Source organism: Manacus vitellinus, unplaced genomic scaffold (assembly GCF_001715985.3).
Source record: "Manacus vitellinus isolate BGI_N305 unplaced genomic scaffold, ASM171598v3 scaffold_1_pilon, whole genome shotgun sequence".
NCBI lineage: Eukaryota > Metazoa > Chordata > Aves > Passeriformes > Pipridae > Manacus > Manacus vitellinus.
Window position 1 is genome coordinate 24236553 of NW_021939396.1, and position 21319 is coordinate 24257871.

The 21319-nt window shown below is 35.9% G+C and overlaps 1 protein-coding gene across 1 annotated transcript in view; it reads right to left on the bottom strand.

The window, feature by feature from the left end:
• Positions 1–21319, bottom strand: part of SLC26A7 (solute carrier family 26 member 7) — a 69047-nt gene that overhangs the window by 25473 nt on the left and 22255 nt on the right. Inside the window, exons 5-9 of the mRNA XM_029959398.1 lie at positions 15270–15434; positions 7620–7772; positions 6135–6217; positions 4475–4622; positions 2311–2424 (exon numbers count right to left, since the gene is read on the bottom strand). Coding sequence (XP_029815258.1) covers positions 2311–2424; positions 4475–4622; positions 6135–6217; positions 7620–7772; positions 15270–15434 — 663 coding nt within the window. The remainder of the gene's footprint in view (positions 1–2310; positions 2425–4474; positions 4623–6134; positions 6218–7619; positions 7773–15269; positions 15435–21319) is intronic.

Sequence of the window (21319 nt, forward strand, 5' to 3'; positions counted from 1 at the left end):
CGTGTGTGCAATATCTCATCCCAGAAGTTTCTTAGCACCCAGTGTCATTCTGTAACATATTTATAGCCATGCACCCTATGTTGCACTAAATAGCAGATCTGTTATAGCACTAAGCAGAAGTTATGTATGTTGTCATTTTTGCAGAAGACATTTAACTTCTTTTACTGGAATTAACACTAAGAGAAAAGTATTATGTTAAGTCAAAAACCACTAATGATTTTATGCTAATATCAGTGGACTTGACTTTAGAAAATGTGAGTACACTTTTTAAAAATATTTTAAAAATCATAATTAATGTAGGTAAAATTAATCCAGAAAAATATATGGTCGAATAATTATATGCTTCTTCACAGTATTTATGGTATTGATCTGATTGAAAACTACAGTAAAATTGCACTGTCCTACTCCACTCTGAGTGTTCACTGAGTTCTTCTGCTCTTATAAAGATACAGTTCAGATTCACAGAAGGTTTTTGATAAGTAGACAGATGCTCACTTTAAATTTATATCGATAATATGTTTCTTTACTAAAATAATTAGATTTCATTTTAAGAGACAAGTTGTTAAAAACAAAACCAGACAAGTTGCTAAAACACTAGAAAATTAAAGTCATGGTGTACTTAAAAATACCATCAAGAAAGATAGACAGAGTGTTTACAGAAAAAGGGACAGAAAATCTGCTGGTGAAGTCACAAAGAACTTTTCCCTCCTTCTGCCTTCACAAACAGCAAGCAAAAAAAGTGTTGATTCTGTTTGAAGGACACTTCTAGTCCATGATAGAGTCCCTCACTTCTGTTTTCTCCCAGGAAAAGATATCACTGAAGAACAAATGGCAAAATTGAAACCCCGGCATAGCCATTTGAGAAAAAAGGGCAGTTCTGTGCCTCTGAAAGTCCCTTTGCATTACTTCCATGACCTATGCTAAACTCATTTGTCTCTGTGTAATCAAAGCAACCCTTCTCTCTTCTTTTTGCCTATGACTTGACCAACATTTACAAGTGATGTTTTTCTCATCTCTTCTTTCTGCCTAGGCAGCCACAAAGAGGAGGATCAACTGGATGTGTTGCTTTCCAAAAAAAAAGGCAGGAGAGAGATCGTTACATTTATTGAAGTACTCTCATAGCCATACTCTAACTTTCAGATGCAGGCTCTGCTATACTGTGAAACCAATGTATAAAACAAAGCAGATTTTTGCCATGCATCTCCTACCTTGAAATCAAACTACGGTGGTTTCTTTTTCCATTTCGTGTATTGAATAACCTTCTATCAGGGCCTTTGCCTACATGTACCAAAGCCAAAGTGCTCAAATACCCTATATGCCTTCAGGTTATAGGTTTTCAGGTGTAGGTCTTCAGGTTTCCTTAAATCTTCCTTGAAAAAGCCAGCACAACATGATGCAGTACAACTGCAAACTGTACAATCAGTACATTGACAGGTTGCAGAAGAGGATGTCTATAAGGATGAGGGCACAAGACATGGCATTGAATACAATGAAAATATATGAAATAACTAATAACAGGTGGTAGCTAAACTATTTGCATATAAATGCTTTTCAAGATTATTATTTATTAGATTATTCATTATGATTACTTGAGTTAGCCCTGTAGGCTAATTAGCAAGTAATTAACATGTAGATTTTTGAAGTAAAGCCCTGTATAATTCCTTAGTATTGTGACATCTGCATGTGAAATAATTGCAGGACATGGTCAAGAAGAAACAATACCTATGGATTGTACTTAGCCTTTTCAGTTGTACCTCATTACCTTTTTCCTTGCAGCTAATGGCCTTTATACAGGCAAGAGCAACAGTTATAAAATGACAACAGAACTGTAGAATTGTTAAGGTTAGAAGAGACCTTTAGGGTCTTCAAGTCCAACCATCAACCTAGAACCACCACCATGCTCGCTATTAAACCTAAAAACCTCAGTTTAGGCTGTACTACTAAATCCATTAAACACCATTGGAGGGCACTTTTGTTACACTGCTGACAAATTCACATAAACTGAAAGGGCTTTTATGTAGCTTTCTGCAGCCTGAAAACACAACTCCTAACCTCCTTGATGCCACAGACCTGACAGTTTATTATTGAATTAAGCAGGTAAAAATGAGTAAGTTGGAACCATTAGCTTTCCTAGGAAGACATTGCTGATCAGATGCAATTTCATGCAGATTGTTAAAAATGACAGGGCAGAGTCATTCCCAGGATAGAGGAGAAGGGATAATAGGGAAACACAATGCACAAATCAGTACAAGTTCCAGTGAGCAGTATTACAGTTTTAGTTCTCTGACTTACTTCACTCTAACCTGTTACCTGTGTTTTGGCGCCCGTACTGTACAAAAGTGCAGTCCGTCCCATCGCTGCAGCACTTGGTATGCAAAAGAAAAATGAAGGAATCACGTTGCTGAGGCCATGAGCCAAAAATTCCTGCAAAGTTGTTAAACAGAAGATGTTTTTTTCCTATTGTTCTGTCATTTCAATGCCTCTTGCCAACAAAGGAGTCCCCGATGTAAATAACTGATAAAGGATGGGCATATTTTTGAAGGAAAAAAATCACATATGTTCATGAAAAAGGATTTCCCAACAGAATATATCTTCTCACAACTCAGAATTAATTTGAGTGATGAGCTGCTGAACCAGATTCATCAAAAGCAGGAGGCACATTTTGTTCACACAATAACACTATTGCTAAGTTTTGAAGACAAAGTTCAACCAAAATATTTACATCTTGATCTACATCTGCCTTTTAACTGGCCAGAGCCCCAGATAGTTATATTTGGAGAGTGTCCAGATAATTTCTGGCTTATGACTCTACTGGATGAAGACAGACACTGATTTTGTTTCTTTTAGAGGATGTTTTAGTCAAAGTGAAGTGTGGTAGCCGTACTATTTGCATGCTGTCTTTCATCACAAATGTATTTGGTGTTTGTTCACAGTCAAAATGCAGACACGTCTGACCAAAGATTTATAGAAGAAAAAGTGGAGAAGCCACCTTGTATATGCAGCCTAAGCTGAACAGTGTTTTCTAAGGAAGCATTCCTGCTTGGCCACCCAGCATCAGTCTTCTTCCCAGACTGTTTGAAGCATACTGGTCTGCTGAGGAAAATGTGTAAGAAAAGACCTCAGAAGTGCTTGGGCCACAAATGGTACTGTATCCAGCCAGGAGAACACCTTATCATAAGTTTATCTTCACAGCACAGCACAGTACCTCCTAAAAGCTTCCCAGGCAGCTTCACACACCCCCTCCCACATGGCACCATGCAGAGACTGTGCCTGGCCCCTGAATGCAGTACAGTCACACCACTGCTCTCTTCTCATGGAAGTTTTGCTCTTTTGCTCCATTATTCAGTGCAGACATACACAGAGTTTCCAAGGCTTCAGTAATTAGCTGTGCAAGCTACAAGACTTCCAAAGTTGCAGGAAGACATACAGGTTGCTGTGCTCCATTGAGTGCCCTTGAAACAAAGCAGCATGTCACTGTGAAGTCTGGCCTGTGTTAAGCTCAAAGCATTTTCCCGCTGCTCCCTAGAAAACATGGCTCTGAAGCATCAACAGAAATTCATGGCCCAGTGTATTCATACTGAAAAATATTTTAGAGACTTGAGTAGGCAAGACCATTCCCACTATAATTTCCAATGACATAAGAGTTGTAAAGCAGAGGAACTGATGTAGCAAGACTGGCCTGTTTAAATAGACCTCCAGCTGCAAAGCCAACTCTCTGTCATTCATCCCAAATCACTTAACAAAAAGGTGGAGGCAGCCTGTTCATCACACAGTACTATTGCCGGTTATCTGCAATTGAGCATTTCTTACCACAGTGCTTGAATTATTGTCTCCATGGATTTCCAGTTGACTTGGAGTTACCCACCCACCATGACAAGCAATGTAGTGTAGAAATAATGGCCCAGTTTTATTTAAGTATGTCCTCTGTAAAGTGGAAATATGAAAAGAAAGCTCCTATGGCTGTAAATTTGGCAGCACTCTCTGAACCCACCCTGCTTCTTTTGTACAAATAAACCTTTATTTCAGATGAGACTTCTACTTCGTGTAAAATAACTTCCTTTTATAACATCAGATGTGTCCTGGGGCTTATAAGTACCTGGTTTTGTTTTAGAATTGCTTTGTTTCATTAATCAGTGGCTGATTTAACATCATAATTTGTCTTTAAGAGCTCACATGCCAGAGGAAAAGCTGTCTCACCTTAGAGCAGTGAAAAATTCTTTGTTGTCCAAATGCTGCACCAAATGTAGTCTTACAAGACTATCTTGAAGGATGTGCTTCCCTAAAAGAAGGCCTCAACCAGCGAGGGTGTTCTGCAGAGATGATCTGAACAAGATTTGGGTGTTTCTGTAATCACTAGAAGGCGTCAGATGCCATAGGGAACATACCCTTTCCTACTGGACATTCATCTATAATACTTTTCCAAAATGATGAAGTGATGTCAAGGCTTAGTGACAGGAAGGAGAAAGAGCTTTACCTGGTTGTCATCCACAGTGTATTTAAACTTTTTAGCGGAGCCTTGAGCAAGAGCTAGTGAGGCCACATAACCAACCAGTGCTACTCCAAAAGCTTCAGTGACTACTTCAGGCAGGACATTCATGGGTGGCATTTTCGGTGATGGCAACCTATAAAAAAATAAAGACAAGAATTTTTTCAAAACTTGATACATAGTCTCTATAAACCTGCAATTAATGGAAATACAAGGAAAACGATCTCTGCATGCATGGCTAATTTTTCTGCTACTTGTAAGGTGACACTTTTCAATATTTTAGATTAATAAGATCTCAATCTGTCGGGAACTGCAGAAGAGAATTTGTAGAAGAAGATAAAACAGCTTCAGATGGAGTATTCAATTTAATTGCCTCACTGAGAGATAAAATCAGCAACCATTCACTAATTTTTTAATGTTCAGTAGAAGAGACCCTATTTTATTTTTTTTCAATAGTTGGCTTTCCTGTAAAGTTTAATTTAAACCTTTTAAACAATTTCATATCCTGTAGGTAATGGACAGTATGGACATTTATTTCATCTAATGGAGACCTTCTAATGGGGACTGCTACAAAACAACAAATCACCCTAAATTGTACCCCACAAAAAGACTTTGGTCTCTCCAGAGCACAAATCATACCACCTGAGAAACAAATTGTGCTCTTAAGGTTTCTGATGCTCTTCATTGGCAAGGCAGTTAGATATTTCAGGTAAATGACTAAAAATACACAGGAATGATTCAGGCTCTGCTTCTGTTTTTCAGCACTACTCGCGTGAAGTTAGATAGAAAATAAATTCCTGATTAAAGCCGCAAAAATACAATTTACCTGTTCATTACACATTGAAAGGGCACACTTTGCCCTGTTTTAATCTCAGATTCATAGCATGCCCTAAATACTTAAAACCAATTTTTGTTCTCAGAAATGTCCCTTGTTTTATTTCTATCAGTGCAACTACCATACAGGCACTTACGATATCTTGAACTTGTACTTTGTGATATTTAGGGAAATCCTGCAATATCCAAACAGGAGGTTACACAACAGCTGTGCTCTTCCATAACAACCTGTAGAGTTTGAACATTTTGTCTGAAAACTAATCTCATTTCTCTTTCCAGCTACTTATACTGATTTTTTTTTTTGCCTTCTTTCAAGGTCATGGAGAAAAGTGTATCACTAACTGTAGTAAAAATGCTCTTTTTTAGATTAAACATAATTAAATCCTTCGCATTTCCTCAGAAACTGCATTGTCTAAAATTACTATATGAAGAATGAAGTGTAGTAATTGATAAATCTTATTGCAAGTCCTTTCTGCTACAATAGCCCAAGGCAACTCTCAAAAAGCAGGTTGCAATAATCTTGTAGAGAGTGTTCTGCCCTTCTCTCATATATCAAGTATTTAGTGCCTACTTTTTATTCCATAAAGTCACGAAAAGCTATGAAAATGTACAAGAATACATTTTTGCAATGGTGTCTATACAGACAAAACTTGTTAACGTGGGGTTGAATTGTGAGAGAGTATTTGAGGAGATGGGAAATGAACATAATAGATTTTTGCCTCTTCTTATTTTGGAAAACTACTTTGACCTCTTCAGAGACTGTTCTCAGAAATAAACATATTTAAAAGCCACGAACTAATAAAAAGCACATTACCCTTTAGGAATATGTCCCACAACTTCTAGGCCATAGATGTATTCCATATCAGCATAGTAGCAAGCAATGGATGTAGCAATTATCTATTGATTCAACATAGAAAAAGACGTTATATTTCTATAGGTTTTAGCTTCTAACATGGTCCCTATTATTGACACACCTAAGCACATAAAACTGTTCATACATTTATCCTTAGATCAATCTAGTAAGACAGCAAAGTGTTATTATGAAATTTTTGCAAATATGGAAGAGAGTCAAAAGAAACTGATATCTGGACACAATAATGAATTTAGAAAAGATGGCTGGAGAAGGACTATTGTGCAGTTTGTACATTCTGTGGTAATGAAAGAGATTTGTATGAACCTCTATAGAGCCTCAGGAACCTTGCCAATCAGTGTCCAAACTCCCTCTATTCAGCCTGCACCCCAAACCACTGCCATTCATGTGAGAAGCTTAAAGAAGTGTGTAATTTAGGTGTCCCTGTACAGTCTGATTCAGCAGATGTTCTCTAAGCACATCTAATCCAGACTGGCATTGTTGACTTCAGCACAAAAGACAGCAGAATATATGTCTGCTTCTTATTTTTATGTTCCAGCAGGTATGAATCTTGCTGAGGAGTGGAAAGTTTGACCCCAAAGAGGTTCAAAATCATTTCCCATACTTTTTGTGAGATGAACACACAAATCCCAGTAGAACAGGCATGGGTTCCAGTCCACAATCCGTAGTTTACTGGTACATTTTATCCAGTATTTTAAAAAGGATGGGAACAGATCTTAAAGCATGGAGAACCACACTACCTCCTTTTCCAGCATTTTGCCCAATAAAAATTATTCTTTTGTAAATAACTTTTTCCAGCAAAAGAAGATTAATTGTGACAATCCACCATGAAAAGTACCTGTTCTTCATATTTTGTATTTTGTTTTAGAGCCTTAGAGAAAACCAGAAACCTTCTTCCCTGGTGCTGATCATATGACTACAGCTTAATCCTTAAAGCAGAGGTTTATAATCCAATAGTTAATTTCAGTTTAGTCTCTGCCATGTTAAAGGAAAACTGTTAAAATAAATAGTAAAATTATATAAAGCAACAGCATAGATATTTAACTTTGTTACAAATAAATAACAAGCAATATTTAAGCCACAACTATTCAGCACAAAACTTGCCTGGAGTTACCGTGTGCTGGTTACTTTTCATTTTCTATTTCAAACTTCTTACACTTTAACATACTAGGTTTTGTGTTCTTGCGACTATGTAAAAAGTAGCAAACATATGAAAAATATTATACAAATTGGGAGCATATGTCACTTCTTTCTTAATTATTTAGCCAAACTGTTTCTTGTTCTTACAATTAACATACATAGCTGTTCATTTAATAAGTGGCAGGTGTGGGTGCAGGTAATTATGGACAGCACAGTAAACTTTAGTAGATTAGTTGAGCCACTTAAAGCTTTCTAAGAAAAAGCCTGATATATAATTTTTGTACTCACCAGAAGTAGATCGATGGGAAGAACAACTTTAATGTCCCTCTGAAATTTCTCATTCAGTTCTTTAACAAGAACAAGCACCACAATGCTCAGCAAGGAGAGAAGTAAAGCCTCCAGCTGAACTGATCTGATATTCTCAAATACGTAGGCATAAATCTACAGCGAGCAGCAAATAACAATTACAGGTCAAAAAGTGTATTCTGGATCACGTGCTACAGCATCTTCTACACAACTTCAGACATCTTAAATAATCAGTGAGAGCTGAATCAACACTGCAGAAGCTGAGTTATTGGACAAACTGGCCTATACTTTAGATTTTACAAGGAAGAAAATCACCAATTTACTATTACTATGGACTTTTTAAAACTCAAAAAAATTGCAGTGAATATTTGTATATATTAATATACAAACTTCTATTGGTAGAAGCAAGCAACAAATTTCCAATAAATGTGATATGTTTCCTTTTCTTATTCAGTCTCATTAAAATCAGCAACATAAATGAGTGTAGAGAAAAGCTTCATGCACAAAGATTTATTTGTAGTGTCCATAGCATATAACATCCACCAACTCTAGTGATAAAAGTTATTTCTGAGGAAAAATGTTAAAAGACAGAAAGAAGGGGAAAAGACAAGGAGAAAGAGGAAGAAAGAAAAGGGGAAATAAAATGCAGTAATGGCTGGATGGGATGAGATGCAACAGGAATCTTCCAAAATGAACATCCTCTTCAGGACACACTCAGCAGTCTGCGAGGAGGTCCACCCAAATATTTTTCCAGAGTAACTGTACAACTTCAGCAGGGCATCCTCAGTTTCCCTACTGGTTGCTCTTTCCCCTTACAGAAACAGTGCTCCATACATGCTTTGGTCAGGTCTAGAGACTCCACACACTAATTAGTTACCAAGCTTGTGTACATGTTATTGGTTATTTAATTAACTACTGTTATCTACTAAGCCCTGTTTGTTTCCTTTTCTGCTGACTGCGGAGTTAAAAGAGGAAGATGAGACTGGGACAGAGCTATGGAGCTGTGAAGGCCTTCAGCTTTTCAGAGGTTAAGGTGTGCTGCAACATACTGTAAAACAGGTTAGAAAAATATAGTTGGATCTGTGATGAAGAAAGGAAATATGGCGCTGAATGTGGGGAATAGAAATATGGAACCGTAATAGAATGACTAATGGTGATGAGCAACAGGAGTCTCTGATGATGAATACGATGTTGTAGGCAACAGACTCAGAAGATTGCAGTTGCCTTCATACCAGCATAGATGACACAGTGAACTGTCATTTTGGCTTTACTCTGAATTTGTGGGTTCAGGAAATGCGGCATAAATCAGTATGAAAACAGATTAACAGAAAGTAATGAAAAAAATTAGAAGTTTGCTGAAATGGTTAGAAAGGGTTGAGAAAGTGAGAGGGAACTTCTATCCTGATAAATAAAGAAATAATGAGATCCTCATTACAACTTATGTTCAGGCCTCATGAACAAAAGCAATAGTCTGTTGCCCAGAGGAACAATGAGCCATAAAAATGGATACAATCCTCATGCTTACTAAAACTGTAAAGGGAAGAAAACAAGGCAGGCTCAGTCCCTTGAATTTTGCATTTGTATGCTGGGAATTATTGTGTATTCTGAATTGTAAACTGTAGACAGAACAGAAGTTAAGATCTAGGATATAGATTTAGGCATCTTCACAAGTAACTTCTTTTTAAACCACAACATTAAGGGTAATAAAAGCAAGGAACTGAGATTTGAAATAATAATATTTTAAAAAAAGTGCTTTCTCTGGCTATGACTAAGAAGACCGCTAAAATAAATGAAAAGTGACACTTGCAGTTTTATCAAAATAAAGATTAATAATTTTCTACCCCAAAGAACATATTCTCAAATACATGTATAATGCTAACAAGATTTGACAGTGTGCAGCTTAAATACATATATTTATATTGGGCAGGAAAACGTACTAGAAAAATTATCTTAGGAAAGAACCCTTTTCTAGCAGAAAGGTGGTCAATATGATGATAAGCTTTGTTCTATTTTTCTGATTCTGTCACTCCTTGAAGTGGTGATGCTCATTTTGAAGAATGAGTAAGTTACAATAACTTCCTGATTTTTCCTTGCTCATAATTTCTGAGAATACTTTCATAATCTAGAAAGGGGGAAAAAACCAACCTTAAAATGCTTACAGGAATGTAACTTTCCTCATAAAAAGGAAAAAGTAGTCCAGTTCTTTGAAATTTATCCCTTGGACTTTCAATTAAGGATGCACAGTATAACACAGCACAAACATTTCTCAGAAACCAAGAAAACATTTTAAAATCAACTTGTTAAGTGACATCTATATATATCTTAAATCTGAAGAATGGCAATTAAATCAGTTTTTACCCACATGGTGCTCCACTGTATTCAGATGATATGTGGATTGTGTCTTGAGTGTCTTGGTACTAGTCTCTGTACCCATAATTTTCCAAGAATGCATTTTCAAGAGAGCACATGACTTGGCTCAGTGCCCAGTCAGAAGCTATGATTAATTAAGACAAAAGGAGGCTGGAAAACTGTGCCCACAAATTCACCAAAGAGTCAGCTAGATCTAAGGAGAAGTGTTAAGAAAAGGAAAGAAATGAGTTGATTCCAAAATCAAAGAGATGTGGGCTCGTTATGAAATGAGTGGTGTCTATGAAAGTGTCAGCATTAGCTATCTGTGTTCATGGCATTAAATCTAATTTTCCTAGACAAAGTTAGACATAAAATTGACTGAATAAATACATTTTTAATGAAGGCTTACAGAGAAGTATATATAAGCTCTGAGAATTTCTGTTGTTCTTTTAAATTTACTAAAAAGACACTTCCATTTCATTTTAAAAATACATAGCCAAATATTGTAAATCTTTGCCATAGCTTTTTCAGACTTTGCAACAAAAACATTATGTGAACTGCCTAGAATATTCTTCTGTGTTTCTCTTCAAATCATACCCTTCAGGATGTAGTCTACATCAGCCAATAAATGAAAAAGAATGGAACTACCAACATTTCATAGCCCATATGAATTCAGTAGCCCCAACAGCCCCAAAGTGTCTGTAATACACTGAAACGATTCTGGCAGTAATACATAAATATATAAGACTAAAGAGCTTCTACTGACTAGTCTGTTCCTGGATAACCATTTTCTGAAAATCTAAAAACAATCAATTCATGATATGACCAGTGAAGACCTTTCACAAGAAAGAAAGAGTATATGGCCCTTAACATGAATGTAGTTAACATACTATAGCCATCTCTTTATACTATACATTCTACATGGTATTCTGTCCACTCAGTTACTGTACTCATCCAAAGTAAAACTGTCTATCCTAAATGTAAGTACCTAAAGCTCAAGGATGTAATAGCACCAGCATCTGATTCAAAGAGATATTTACAAATGTTTTAATCACAAATGTCATTATAAATTCAGTATTTCACATATTTTGAGGACGCACTTACTGAAATAATTTAGAAATTATGTAGCAGAATTTAGCTTTATATTGCAGTGTAAAAAGCAATATTTGTCACTATATAATTTAAAAAAGGTTTTAGAATCAGTAATAATAAATTAATTGAGCTGTTTGCCTCCTGTAGTTTTAATTTTTTAGCTACTTTTGTGTAAAGATTCTTAATGGAACCTATCTGACAATATGAAGAGGAATCAAGGAACTTTTTGGTAATCAATGCAAATTTTCACCTAAGTGAAAAAAGCAGTATTTTAGCTTTGCACATATGTATACAGATACTGAATGTCCCTGTATTTTCATGTACTTTCATAGGGTAATATTGAACATTATAATGGTTTATATTCTAGAAAGGATGTGTATTCTGATGTATTAATGAAATGCTCTGAGGGATTTTTTTAATGCATATATGAAACCCCAAAAGATTAGCTGTAAAATGAGTATAGAGGCTGAAGCAAACAAATGAATTAAAGGAACTTGTTATTTAAAATACTTAATACATTTTAAGAGTGGAAAACCTCATTGCATTTTCAAAAATATTTAATTCCAAAGTTTGTTAGACAAATACATCACACTGGAGGGAAAATGTACAGGCAACTACTGTGAATTGTATAGGGAACAAATTGGGAAAAAAAGGAGAAAAAAAGAGCTGATAGTGGGAACATGAAGGGTTTTTTTCAGATAATTGCACAAAACCCCACAAGGACAACAAACTTGCAACACAGCCACAAAAAACCCTGTTTTGCAAATCAAGTTTCTTACTTGCAGTTCATTTTGCAGTGCTGTATTTTCTCAGAAACATGTGGAAAGATAAATATATCTATACATAAATAAAGGGTAAACACAGATACTTTCTTCTGTTTTCAGATGCTAAGTAAAACTTGATAACGCTTTTCTTGTCCATTGTAAAATTAGATCTCATGTAGTATTCCCTCATCATTTTTCTTCTTCACCTTCACCTTGCCTTTTCCATTGCAAAGTATCAACTGATGCTGCACTGTGCATCTTAACTGCAGTGTTACAAACCATGTACACAGAAAATGAAATTATGTAAACCATGCGTAAAAAACAAAAAAACCATAGGTTCAAGGCCAGCCTACTAAATTTGTTCTCCACATGCAAAGTTCATTCAATTATGATCTCACTTGCTATAAAGAATCCATTTCACTGCCTTGCTTTACTTGCAACTCTTCTATCACACTTTATTAAACATTGTTATTCTTGGTTTGCCAACCCAAAGGCTGCCTGAGGCAAAGCAATAGGTTTTGTGAGTGGGAGGTGTTTTGGAGTAGAGAAAGAAGAAAAATGTAAGCAAAATACCAGTCTTTGGGTTTTGAGAATTTGAAGTAAAGAACACGTCCAGAGAAACATGACAAATTTTCCTTTCATTCTCTAGTTACATGTGCAAACTAACTTATACATAATTAGTATAATTTTCATATAAAACTACCACCACAGAAGAAAATTGCTGTTAAAATCGAAATCTGGTACTTCTGACTGAGATATTGGACCTTCTTAAGGCAACCCATAAGTCTAAACAGATACTAGAAACCTTTTAAAACACTTCTATGGTAAAACCGTCCCTTTTTTATTATTCTCTCAAGTTGTACAGAATGAATTTCGTTTGGTCAATTCTACAGAGCAACTCAAAACCTTAAAAAAAATCAAGAAAATTTTTCTTTGGAAAATGTTCAAAGGGGTTTGATTTCAAAAGAGAAGTGAAGGGCAAGGAACTTGTTTCAGATACATTAAAAAATACAGGCGATAAGGGAATAGATTTCTTTCAAAGCATTTGAATGACCTCATTTATGATATCATCAGCACACCAACACGGAATTATTTCTTCATATCACTGCTGTTCTTTATTATTGCTCATAATGTATACTTTGATTATGTTTTGGCTGTGGTACTTAACACCACTCATGTGTACAAGATGACAATATTCCTATATGTAAGTATAGTCTCGATGGAAACACCATGTAAAAGAGGCTAGTCACGTTTTATATTAAGAATTATTTATGAATTAAAAAAAATTTAATATATGATGAATAATTTGTAATAGTTTCACAAGCCAACTCATAAAAATGGCTATGATACTTCTGGCTATACCCCTACAAGATAAATTGCTTGTGTTTATTACATGTCCCTAATTTTCATTAATGAATTGGTCCTGTAAAAAACTTATTAATGAATTATCCATACAAAAATTATCAAATTTATAAAATACTATGAAAAACCATTCTAAAAAGCAACATTTTCTTATCAGAGATTTCCCATTAACAAATTTCTCAAAATAATAGCAAAAAATAAAGCACATAGCAGGGCAGGAAGATACAGTCAGTGCTTTTAAATAAGGTGTCCTGATTTAGTGGCTAACTAAATGAAGCCTCACTATCAGTGCAATGTAAGTATCACCTCAACAAGTAAGTAAAGTTTTATTATGAGAAAAATGTCTTTTTGGCAGCTACTGTTGTAATATTACTAATGCCAAGAGATTATGCTCACAGCATCTAAACTCAGAGCTTGATGGAATAAGTTACCATCAAGAATATGTTTTGCTCTTTAACTTTTCAGCCAGCAATATGTACTTTCCAAAGGCAGTAACCATGATACTTGGGGTGGTGCATCACCCTGCACCCTTGGGCCAGCCCTACGATCTCAGCGTTGACCAAACCAGCTGGGTGGTGAAGTGTCCTTGACTGTACCAGGTGCTCATGCATGACACAGGTGGGAAAAACACTGTGGCAGCAAATTCAGCTGTCTGACCAAAGCAGGGAACAAACGATAATCAGTCATTCCCTGACAGCCTTGGGACATACCCTACCTGAATTGTAGCCCAGGTGGAACAGCACCATTGTTGCTTGAGTTTTGGAAACAATTTCCAAATGTTTTGGAAACTCCCATAGTTACCAACCTGGGTTATGGCCCAGGTGGAAGCTTACTGATAGAATGTTACCATTGTTACTAGACTTTTGAATAATTTCATTAATTATTGATTTGAGTTAGTGCCAGCATAGGAATTGATTAATGACTAAAACAAATCATCTTGTGAACCTAAACACAGATGTCTTAAGTCAGAGGCCATCTGAGCCCTCCTGGGCCACAGTGGACTGTGCCAGCACCTCCCTCTGGGATCATGGGCACCTCTTCAACCCTCATCAACCTTCAAGTCTGCAATACTTGAAAGACTATCGGTTAGGACGAGGCCTGGGCTGGTACACACACACACACACACACACCCACCCCCACACCCCCACACCTTGGGGTGCAACCCATGCCTGTTGAGAAACACTGCAGTATTTGCTGTTAGTATTTCACTGAACTTGAAGGGAATTTTTGACAGGTACCTGTACATGCACAGAAATAGATGTATACATCTTTGCCTGTGTCTGTGAGTGTGAAATGATCATGGTGTGAATGTTATTGTGAAGCTATAATTAGGTCACTGTTATAATTATAGCAAGTTCTATTTAATCACTTTGTAAATGCTAAATTGATCAATAATGAGGTGCTGTTCAGCCCTTTTGCACACCTTATCTTTTTGTATCCGTATCCTTACCCTGTTTCATCCTCAGTCTCCATGTAAACCATTCTAAATTGATTCTAATGCAATTTTCCTATGTATGGTTCATCCATGGAATAACTAATAGAGTGAAACTTGCCATTGAACTCTGTTAGTCACTCTTCCATAAGTTCATATTAAAACCTGATTTTTTGCCAGTACCTTTGATGGTGATCCTTTAAGCAGCTTAACCACTCACGGGAACATTACTGCATGAAATGCTGAATGAAATTTATAAACATTACCTTAAAACTATCCACTTGCTGTGTTTATCATGTCATAAGGCAATAAGTAACATATTTTGGGTAATTTTTGCATAGGAGATCCACAAATCATGGGCCAATTTCCTTTTACCATAATGACCGTCAGGTTTAACACATATATTTCTTTGAAATTGATTACTGTATCCTTTTAAAATAAGACCCATTTCTGCTAGTTCTTCATCAAGTTTTCCAAATCCATTCTTGCAAACAGACAAAGCAAGATGAAGGTTCATCTTGTGCTCATTCACACATGTGCATAACAAATTTCTTACTCTTTATATAGCATATAGCGTAGTTATTTAATAAAATGTTAGCTAATGAAGTAACCCATCTCTTTCACTGAACTCACATGAAAAAATCCCAGTGGTCCCGATATATATGGCATTTTCATTCCCAGCAGATACTTCACTTGTGAAGTCACAACGTGTGTAGCTGCTCCTGTTGTCATCGCGCTTATTACTGGCTCTGTTAACAAGAACGTGGCTCTGCCCAGCTGCAGCATAAACATTGCTACCTAAAGGACAAAGGCAGGAGTATCAGCAGTTATAATACAGTGCACCATCTTGGTGATAGGACAATGAGCCACGGTTCTTTTAATATATTTTAAGATAAAAGAGCTGAGGATAAAAAGCAAAAGTCTTTGAAGGACAAATATAGCTGAAAATGGAATCCACTGAAGCTCTCTGGGTTTACCTGCACTATTTTACTTGCACCACTAATTTACCAGATTCTAACATCAGTTTAGTAACAAAATCGCACTCAGAGAAACTCTTAGTATTCTCTCCTGTTCAAATATATGAGCACAATCAACACCATGAAAACATCAGTTCAACACAGCAAAAGGAAGTAAAGCAACTTAAAAAGTGAGGGTGGTGTTAAGACTCATTCCTGCTTCACTGCTATCCAGCCTGAGTAGGCAAAGGATCGTTATCTTCATCCAGCTTACTGATTGCCATCATCTTGATATCAAGATTCCCAACATTAGTAATTCCAACAGTAATTGCCAAATTTATGAAGTGGTATGGAGAGTCTCATGGAGAGACCTCTAATCCAGGAATCTGAACTACAGCAGAACCTACAACTATTGCAGATACTTCATAGGAATACAGGACAAATATTCAAAGCACCATTGGGCTCAACTCTTTTCTCCCCTTATCCCAGACTTCAAACATTCTTTTCCTCTGAGGTATGAGATTTGAGAGCTGTTAATTCTTTGAATAAAGTTGTTACGTGACTACAGCTGCTACTGTAGTTTACATAATGCCTAACTTTTTTCTGACACGTTAAATTATTTACATTTTCTCCCCTTACAATGAATTTTGCAGTTTCTTACTTCTATGGTCTTGCATTTGCTGTTCTTCTGCCTGAAGTTACATGCTCTTGGCACATAGTTGTTTCTTACAATACCGTCTAAGAGGATTATTTTGTGTTTACCACACTAAATATCATCATTTTGGAATATATCACAGTGTCCTTTGCTTTTTTTTTGTGTTCTGAAGCTAAAAGTATCACTTCCAAATGTTAGCATTCTTGATGCTTGAACACTATTTATTTTTTCACCATAAAATTCACCTGTATGCAGTGAGCTATGAGCATAGTACCCAAAAAGAAACAAAAATACCAAAGTGGATTTTAATTTACCACAAAAATCTCTTGTGAGCAATTTCCTCTTCCATCTGAGCAATTAAATCTGAGATTTTTTTTCTATTTCCCACTAATAGCATGTAAATTGCTCTGTATCACGTGCAATTGGAACATTGATTGCTGTTCAAGATTGGACTCCAATAATGATAATTACTGTTATACTCTCAGTGAGTAGTAATTTAGTTAGTCAGGCCTAAAACTGATAATTACTAACTTCAGATATTTTGTTTAGCTGTTTGTTCTAACAGTCTGCCTACTAAGATATTTAAAACACTGTTCACAGTAATGATGTTGAATAAGAATTAAGTTCTTCCTTCCCTGGTGAATTTTTGTTTGTTTTCTAAGATCAGTTTCTATTGTATGAAGGTGATATTTCTAACTGGGTAATAGCTTAGTTTACAGAGAATTAGATGTATGTTTATTTAGCCATGGAATTAGAGACAATTCTTTGAACTACCTAATATCACACAGAAGTGTTAGTTACTATTAGCATTTCAGAGAAAGTTATTATTGTGATTTAAAGGAAAATGGTGTCATAATTGCTGAACTTAGAAACTTCAGCATCACTCTCAGATTTATTTTTTGGTTCTTTACTTTTTTTTTATCTTCAGCATTTTAAGAGATTGCTTTACAGATAGTAACTAAAAGATCACACTTCAAATATACTTTTTATTGTTTGCTAATAACTGTGGGTTATGTAAAATACATCCAAACCATGAGTATGGTTTGTGTTAGACAATTTGCTTTCACCAGGTATGCATTTTTGATTAAATTCATGTAAATGAAAATAAGAGCTGCTAGAGGGAAAAAAAAAACCACAAGAGAAAGTGAGAGAAAGTAGCCTTGAATGCACAGTAAAGGAAAAGAGATCATGGAAACAAGTTATACAACCAGATAATTAGGTAAAAGTGGTGGATGATGTGATTTCTAAGAAAAAAAATTATAGAAAAAAAAAAGGAAATTTCAAGATGAAAGAAAGATAATACAAATGGAACCTTTTCTTGCAGCTGTCTTTACTGCTCCATAATTTTACTCCAACAAGTAGAAGAGAATGGGGATTTAGCCAGGAGAAGAAAAATGAGCAGTTGCAAAAAGCAAATTCAAGCCCTTTTGATTCTTGTCCACTTTCAATATTTTCTTCCCATGACAACACACTCAGTTTATTATTATTAAAATTATTATTATTAAAATTCCATTCAACATGTAGTCAATTTAACTTCATGGTCAGTAAAAATTTTTATCACTTAACAGCTCTCTGAAAATTACTAATATCAAACTTTCTGTTGAGAGTAATTGAAAGGCTGATATCATATTACCTGCTGCACAAATTCAGTTTTGGAGAATGAATTTTAAAGCTCTTAAAACTCCACTGTCCTGGAAGGTTTTTTCACTGTTATAGCAAATAAAAGTGGTGGTACCCTTTCTGATGATTTGCTGTATGGGCTGAGAAGACAAGGTCAGGAATGGGGAACATCTCTTGGAGGGAAACACTACAGAGTGTGAGACTCTCATTTAGTACATTGTACTGGTTATCTCAAAGTCAGAGGTTGCAAAAATCAAGACATCTATGGACCATGCAGAGAAAACAGTCAGACGTGGGCAGTTCAGCTTCACTGAGCAATGTTTAAAACTCTTCTCAGCCTGTTTCAATAGACATTTAATTGTGAGCTTTTGGTCTTTTGCATTGCAACTCTCATGTTCATTATGGGTGTCTCAAGAGTGTCTGGTAGCTTCTGATGGTGTGGAAGGTGATCTTTCCACACTCCAGGACCTGAAAAAGTCTTCTTTCTATGGTTTTTCTGTACTAACACATTGTATGCTGCACCATAATTGTAGGAACCAGATGTCCCACCTAGCCTACTTGTAGTTTTCAAGATACAGAATATGAACCTGCAAGAAGTTATTTCCACTGTAAAAGAAAAATTAACTGTTTTCCTGATTATCATTTATAATAGACTCATGTTATAATCTCATGAAAAATTATGTGTAACATAGAATAGAGCAACATAACATTCCCCACAGGGAAGAAAAGTTTTGGACAAGAATATTAGCCTTACAAAAACACCCTTCATATTCAAATGTGCTCCTTTTTTGTTAAGTAAACTGATAATATACCATGTAAATTTGTTCTCCTGATAACTAGAAACATTTTTATTTCAAATACTTTATATCAGCAACTAATTACATGTTAGTTTTCAAAATACAGCAGTTGAAAAACTTACTAGTGAAAATGTAGAAGACTGGAATGCAATGAGCAGCTATTTCTCATTTACAGAAGAGTAGCACAGCTGAACTCTGTAACACTGTGGTCTTAAGAGAATAAAAATTTTTTTGTAGGATAAAAATTATTTTTTCTCATTTTGATCTGCAAGCAGCTTTCCTCTATTAGCAAATCTTCATGTTGAATTTCAGTTTAGTATGCTGAGGTTCTTTTATAGACACATATATTTATGCAAGCATTCTTGCACATATAATATATTAATAGGGGGAAAAAATCTTATCCAAAAGCTTTTTTGAGTTTTTTTAATGTTATAAAGGCATCATCCAATTTTAATTACAAAATTATCCTGTAGGCATCTGTTATGTTCCTTCACTTCCTCTCCCCAATACATCTCCATCAATACATCTGATGTATTTAATATCAGGAAAGAATTCTATTAACTTGACTAGTTTTCCATGCCCTGTTTATCTTAATAGAGTAGGAGCTACACAAATATAGGAAAAAATTTTCATTATTCCTTCTTTTCTACTTTTAAAAAATGAAATAGTAAATTCATTATATTATTTTTTGTAATTACAGTTTTTATTTTACATTTACTTATTTTCTATTTTAATACTATTTTATCCTCATCAGAAGCCTCTTAAGATGACTAAATATCTTTCGTCTTTTATAAACAGTCCCTCAAACATTATATTTAAAAAGCTGTTTAGGACTCTGAAATTTATTACTTGAAAAAAATTTAAGCAACTAAGCACCAAATTTCAAATCTCATAAGCTTCACCTGATGATGAGAAAACAGTTCTAATTTATTCATGTCTAGATGGCACTGAGATTCACAAAGCTTGCTCAGAGCTTGCCTCACACACAAATGCACAGTTACGGTCTGCACAAAACATACAGCAGCCAACAGCAGATCATTTCAAAAACACATCTCTACCCTTTGCTTTCCCTCCATGACTCAGTATTTTGTATGTTTTTCCTTTTTTTTCTTTGACATTAATTGCTGATTAGAGTACTTAGCCAGGCTACTGAAAAAATAGTACCAAATTGCTTTTCAGGCCAAGGACATTCAGGTCTTTACCTACTCTTTCATAGAAGGAATCAGCTGTTTTGGACAGGGACTTTTCATCCTACATATGGAGGTTGACCACGGTATGGAATAATCACAGCATCAGTTGTTTTTGCGAAATTAGATTTTTGTGCTGATTAGAGCACTGCATTTTGACTGTTTTTTTTCAGAATAACAAGTCATAATAGATACCAAAGCCCAGGTCTGCTCCCTTTCCAGAGAAGTACCATCCCAAATACCAGCTACAATGACAATTCAGTTTCTTTCTGTATTTTAGGATGTCTTCAGTGGAAAACTCTTGCCCCCAAATGCATCACACTATTTCTCTTGTCCCAGATATACATTTACTCCAGGCTATTAAATAATTTCTAGTCTAATCTGATAACTAGATGCAGGTCACTGACAGCTCTCCATTAACAGCAAGATGTGCCCTGTCATCTTATCTGGGAATTGCAGGAACTGTTAGTCAGACTGGAATCATGATGAGAAACATAGATTCCCACACTTAACAGCACCTGGGAAGATGGCACAATTTAATCTCAGCCTTGATCCAGACTTTCACTTGCATATTGCATTATTAAGAGCTTCAAGGCACTTCTCTAGGAAATAAGTATTTTAATTAAACCATTTATGTGAGTTTAACCATTAAACTGTGGTTGTGCTAGCATGACTCCAATGCAAGTGACATTACTGACCTGGGAGAGGAGCCCATGCACGTGGCACAGTTCCCTATCAGACCTGCTTTGAAGATGTAGGCAGAGGATTTAGTTGTTCTCATTTCAATCAAGCTTAAACAGGACATAGGCTAAGTCAGCTGATGCAATTGAAGGTATATGAAAAAGCAGAACTTTTCAATATGAAAGAGTAAGAGGTCTAGAGGATTTACACACCTAACGGGATTCTCCATCCACTAAGCAAAAAATTTCTGCATTGGATTTTGAAGTTAGATCAAATGAATGCAGGCACCAACTTCCTGCTTGAAGCATTCTGGCCTCTCTGGGGATAATGTAGGAGATTTCCAAGCTGTGAGCACAGGATTCCCATGCAAAGAGCTCTGTGCATGCTCTGCTCTTACAAGCACACTGTACAAGATGCAGTGCTGTACTGCACATACTGGTGCAATGAGACAGCACGTGCATGCACAGCCAGGCACAATCAGCACCAGTTCTACCTTGTATATTGTCCACAGGCTTTCCCTCATGCTGCTACCATACAGCATAATCCTGTATCCAATAAAAGAATAGTAAAAATACAACAGAAATTGTCATGCTTCTTGATATTTCCTACTGACTAGCATAAGGATATGCCCCGTTCCTGCCAAGCATGCAGGCCACTGGAGATGCCCTGGGCTTCTTTGCTCATCTTCTGCATGGTAGAGGGATCCAAAGCAACAAGGGCAGGAGTCTGGGTTTCTTTCAGGAGGCCAGGTACCCAGGAGGTGTTGCAATTTTGCATGCTGGAACAT